The sequence below is a fragment of the Nicotiana tabacum genome, chromosome 21 (assembly GCF_000715075.1).
Source record: "Nicotiana tabacum cultivar K326 chromosome 21, ASM71507v2, whole genome shotgun sequence".
Taxonomy (NCBI): domain Eukaryota; kingdom Viridiplantae; phylum Streptophyta; class Magnoliopsida; order Solanales; family Solanaceae; genus Nicotiana; species Nicotiana tabacum.
In genome coordinates, this window is record NC_134100.1 from 37,259,212 (window position 1) to 37,264,668 (window position 5,457).

General features: G+C 38.2%; 1 protein-coding gene across 1 annotated transcript; it reads right to left on the minus strand.

The window, feature by feature from the left end:
* Positions 1–1,121: 1,121 nt before the first annotated feature.
* Positions 1,122–4,905, minus strand: LOC107803807 (putative pectinesterase/pectinesterase inhibitor 61). The gene is made up of 3 exons (XM_016627592.2): positions 3,708–4,905; positions 3,308–3,444; positions 1,122–2,054 (listed from the first exon to the last, which is right to left on the minus strand). The coding sequence occupies exons 1-3, from the start codon at positions 4,679–4,681 to the stop codon at positions 1,357–1,359; spliced, it is 1,809 nt and encodes a 602-aa protein (XP_016483078.1). The 5' UTR covers positions 4,682–4,905; the 3' UTR covers positions 1,122–1,356.
* Between the last annotated feature and the right edge of the window lie 552 nt (positions 4,906–5,457).

A 5,457-nucleotide genomic window follows, 5' to 3' on the forward strand; every position in this document is an offset into this window, starting at 1 on the left:
GTCTAACTTGTTCAGAGTTCCCTGCTCTATAAATCTTTGTTTCGACACACTAAGACTTTTACTCTTGTACTTCTCTGACATTTCTCATACGTCTCTCACTATTCTCTCCTTTCTCTGGTGCTACATCATCAACTCTACCCGAAGAAGGTTATCTGGACCTGGATCATCTTATTTTTCTTATTGACGTAATTTGTCGACTGATGGAATTTTAAGATTTTGACGTTAAGTTACACTCCGATTTTGTCTCACTCAAATCATGATACGAGAAGCGATTTTTGAGCTAAAGTGTTGGGAGAAAATTGTACAGTGTTTTCCTTTTTAAGATGAATAAAATGACTCTATTATCTCGAAAACGTAATCACATTAAGTGGGCAAAATACAAAGAACTGGTGGGAGATAGCAGGTATATATAAAATTAATCGATATACGAGCAAGCTGACCGAAATACCATGGTATATACAACTTGAGTCGGATACACTTGTCCAAATTAGCCCTTAAGGGCCAGGACGCTGAATCTTGGCCCATTTATACATTTCACGGATTAAAACCAATGAGGCCAGCCTTGGGAGTTGGGACTATTTTTTGATGGATCTTAAATGAGCAAACAGGCAGGGGGCTTGAGTCCAACTTCTTCTTTGCCAAGTTCCCAACTCTCCACATATTTGTGCCTTGTGGATGCTACTTGCTAGGATTGGGACCATCTTAGACGACCAATAAGGTTTTTAGTTTACACCCTCATCCTTTTATTTGTTCTCAATTTCACAAATATTATGTACTCCATGTATAATTAATGTAATATGGTTTCGTGCATAGTCAAGCCTTAGATTACAACTTACTTCTAAATGAAATTATAAACACAAGGTAAATATTCTACATTTTATTCTAGGACTATTCACTTGGTTGTAATCAGGTCTCTGGTGATTGGCCTTACTATCTTACTCAAGTCCAAAGTCCATTATACATTTGACTAGTTCAATGTCACCGATCAAGGACCAAGGTCATCGATTGGAAAGTCTAAAATTCTAAAGGAAACACCCACGAAAGTCACCACTCACCACTATGTTGAAATTAAAAATCTAATCAGTACCATTAATTGTTTCACAAATGTGAAAGCTTTCACCTTTTCATTGAAAGGATACCTTTTGCTAGTATATATGATCAAATAATAACAAATTACATATTGCACTTAGTAAACAATGAAGCTGTAATCTGAAATGTATCTTCAGTCAGATCACCAATAATATAATGGAGCAAATTCAATTTAGCGACCTATTAATGGGACATAAGTTATTCATATACCACTGCACAAAACATATTAAATCTCCATCTTGGAGTATGTTCATTATACAATTAATTTCAGATATTCAACCCTGCCAAGAAAGCCACCCCAGTTGAAGGCAACCACGACGATCCGAAAATGAATTGTGCAACGGTGAACCTGCTGGCCTCTTCCACGGACGTGATCACCCGATATCCTGGCCAAGTCACTCGTTGCCCCACGGCTGCTCCCAGTCCATAGTTCATATACTCGCCATAATACAATGTCTCAAGTGCGAATGTAGCATTCCACTCTAACCAACCGCGCGGGTGTATATGATCACCCAAGTTAGATAACATGACAACGGTTCGAGAGTACAACTTCCACGGTCGACCAAGATAAGTGGGGAAGCTTCCTTTGGAAGCCGCGAGGTCAGATGCGGCTGCGATTTTGCAAGCATGGATTGAAATGCCAGTGTTTTGATTGGGATCCTTCCTGTTTTGGGCAGTGATGGTGTTCTTTTGGAAGTCCATGGGCTTTCGAGCGTAGATGCTGCAGTTTTGAAGGACTACTGCTGCATTACCGAAGATGAAATCAACGGTACCATAGATATCACACTCGCGATAGAATTGGCGCTGAGAGTGTACGTAGAGAGTGTCTTGGTATCCGATGATATTGCAACGATAGACCACAGCATGATCAGCGCCAATGCGAAGAGCTACTGCTTGATGTTTGCTTGGTCCAGCGTAGTTCTCAAATGTGATGTCCCTTACAATGAAACCAGCTCCAGTTGCCGCTGTAGATCAAGAAATTTGCACTGTGAGGCCATGAACCCTTAGTTAAAATAGCATGGTCCAGTGTTATAGAGGTGGCAGAGTTTAAATTTTGCACACTAACAATATAAAAAATATTTACACAATTAGGTATTTATTAGGTAATTATAAGTAAATCTCTTGATAACATTAACCGATAAAGATGGCAACTAGCCTGTTATATACCCTGTAATGATTAGAGAATGAGTCAAAGGACACTAATAGTTAAGAGTTAGATGGGTATATGAGTAATGATCCCACCTCCTAACATGTGATTGTTTCTTTAAATTGAGCCCACCATATTAGTAAGGTCATATCGCTATCTCTAATACTGCTCTCCAGATTATGGATGAAAATACCAATCATGCCATGGATAAGGATCAAAATAATTTGTAATTTCATCAGATTCTCTATTATTTTTAAAAATCAAAAATTGTGGGGACTGGGGCTAACATCCTATGCCTTGGGACTTCTATTCCCAGTTCCCATTCATATGAAACACTGCTTCCCATGATAGGTAAAACACCAGAATCTATGCCTCCACCTTTTTAAATATTGTATCTAACATATGCTTCGACAAAATATGTAACTTTAGGAGTAAAAAGTGCGCGCGCATCTGTTGTTTTCTCTCCTTTTTTTTTCAGTTTTCTTTTTTCTGTCAATAAACTATATATGCTTAAAATTTAACTAATTGAGACTGATAATGTAAATTAGTATTTAGCCATATCTATTTGATTCCAACACATTTATTCTCTCTCCTGTACCAAAAAGTAAATGAAGTAGAGAGTATGATGTTTGGAGTGTAGCAATGCAAGCGACGACCACGTGAAGAGGTGCAAGAGACTTAATTAGGAAGCAGCTAAGAATTCAATGACAAGCCCATGTGCCTTTTCTACTACTGCTATGCCTAATACATCGCCAGGCAAGAAGGCAGTCCCACGCCCATTGTTTTCCACAAATCACACAGAGAAGGAAACCATATAAATAAGTGGAGCAGGCACCAGAATTTCAACGACCAAAAAATTTTTGATAGATTTCTTTTTTGTCTATCTGAGCTAATGATGCATGGTACAAAATTACCGAATACATATCTATAAATATATGTGTGTGTGCTGGTAAAAAGTATCAAACATTTGATGCAATAGCCAAAGTGCGTACGGATTAACCATATGTTAGTATTAAAAAAAATGATGGAGCTAGCCAAAGTGAGTAAATAAAAGGTTAGGCAGTAGTATACCAAAAGACGCGGTATGGAATGTCGTCAGATTCTGTGATACGCTTTTCCCTCCTGTTATCACCGTCTTGTCTTTTCCATCTCCTATAAACATCACGTTCGTCTTTTTCCTCCCAATTTTCAGGTTATCCTCTTCATACCTGTCAATTTACATGCAGGATGACCAACTCACGAAATAATTAATTACTTCAATTCCATAACGCCTAGCTACTGGAAAAGAATATCATGCATGACTCCAATCACTAGGACAAACAAATGAGAAACTCAAAGCTACAACTCACAACTGACGTGGGATTAAAAGCACAGGGATCGATTGAAAAAGTACCCTTTGATTAAAGAAAAAGTGAAAAACAAAAGCTAGTAGCTAGTACCAAGAAAAAGGTTCAATAAATTATATATTTACCTTCCTGTCTTGACGTAAATTATTATCCGACGATTACTGTATTCTGGGACCTTCTTAATAGCCTCCGCAATTGTCTTGAACGAACCGTTACCGTCCTTTGACACAATTATATCTGCTTGTATTGCCGACACTGGCGTCTCCAGTAACATTCGCTCCTTCCTATTCAACCATTTTGGAAAAGGCGCAAAATCCTCGTCTTTTGCCGACACTGCATCATTTGATCCCATTAATCTCCTCCGTCGATTCTGTATCGGAACACCGGAGAAATCATCGTCGCCGTTCATGGCCGCAAAAATGGCCAGACTATTGCTTACTAGCTCCGACAAATCCCTTAATTTTTCCGTCATCTGATCCTTAACGTTCCCGTTAACGTCAGCGAAACCCTCCGTACACGTGTCCTGGTTGGTGAGAGCGGCGCTAAGCCACGTCAGCACGTCGTGATTGTTTGACTTCCCGGCGCCGGGGGAGACGGAGGTTAAGGAACGGGCTAAAAGGTCAATTGATTCTTCTAGCAGCTCTAGACAATCCTCGTAAGCCGACCTTATCCGTGTGTTCATGTAAAGGTTGCTAATGTCGGAAGCCATGTAAAGTGCTTTGCCAAAACGTTGGAGCGTCAAATTGACGGAAATGTGAACGAGGTCGTCGTCAGAGGCAGAGAGTGCGCCAGGGAATTCATGCAAAGAGTTTAAACAGAGGGTTCTGAAACGAGTGCGACTACAGGTATGTGACATGGCTACGGTAGGCTTGGAATGAAGCAATGTGGGAGTGGGACCGGTTTTATTTCGGACAGTAACTAAAACAGCGGCAGAAATTGCAGAGGTAAGTATAAGGATAGTGGATAAAATGAGTAGTAAGAGTTTAACTCTGCGGGGGTTTGAGGTGGCATTAATATTGTCGTCTGCGGAGTTTGGGAGTATTTGTCGGCGAGAGGGATCTTTAGGTTTGGGTTGTTTGTCTATCCGGCCATAGTACATTTTGGCTTTCTGATTTAGTATACTTCAGTGAAGAAAAAAGAATGATGGAGCTTCGGAGAGGGCAAGAAAAGTGTTTTTCTGAGTTGGGAGTGACTAACAAGAAAATAGAGTTAAGACTTAAAAAGACAGAGAGTGAGGAAAATCATACACATGTATATATATTGGGCGGTGGAACTACGTGAGCGTGGGAAGGGGAGGGGAGCCAGACGTGAATGGAGCCTATGTTTACCTCTTCACCTAAACTCAATATTTTATACTCACCGTTTTAAATTAGACTGAGATAAAAAAAAATTTAATCTGTTCTAAAATAAATAATATATTTTTAAATATAGAAATAATTTAATTTTAAATTTTTTATTTTATCTATTTTACTTTTAATGAAAAAATTTTCTAACTACACAAATATCATGGTACCATAAAACTTTTACCCCTTAAATTTTTAGAACCACAAGCTTCAAAAGATTTTTTATTTTTTCTTAAATTTTGTGCCGAATCAAACTATCTCATCTAAATTGAAACGGAAGGAGTACTTGGTATGGCGTTGTTTGATTGAATACGATAATTTTTTAAAAAAATTAAAATTTTTGATGTTTTACGTGTCATGAAATTTTTCTGACTGTAAAACTATATTATTACAAGTAAAATAAATAGTATTAAAATAAAAATATATTTAAATATAAAAATATGTCATTATATTCAAGTAAATAGTACTTTCTCCGTTTCAAGTTATGTGAACCCATTTGATTGGGTACGGAGTTTAAGAAAAGAGAGAAGAC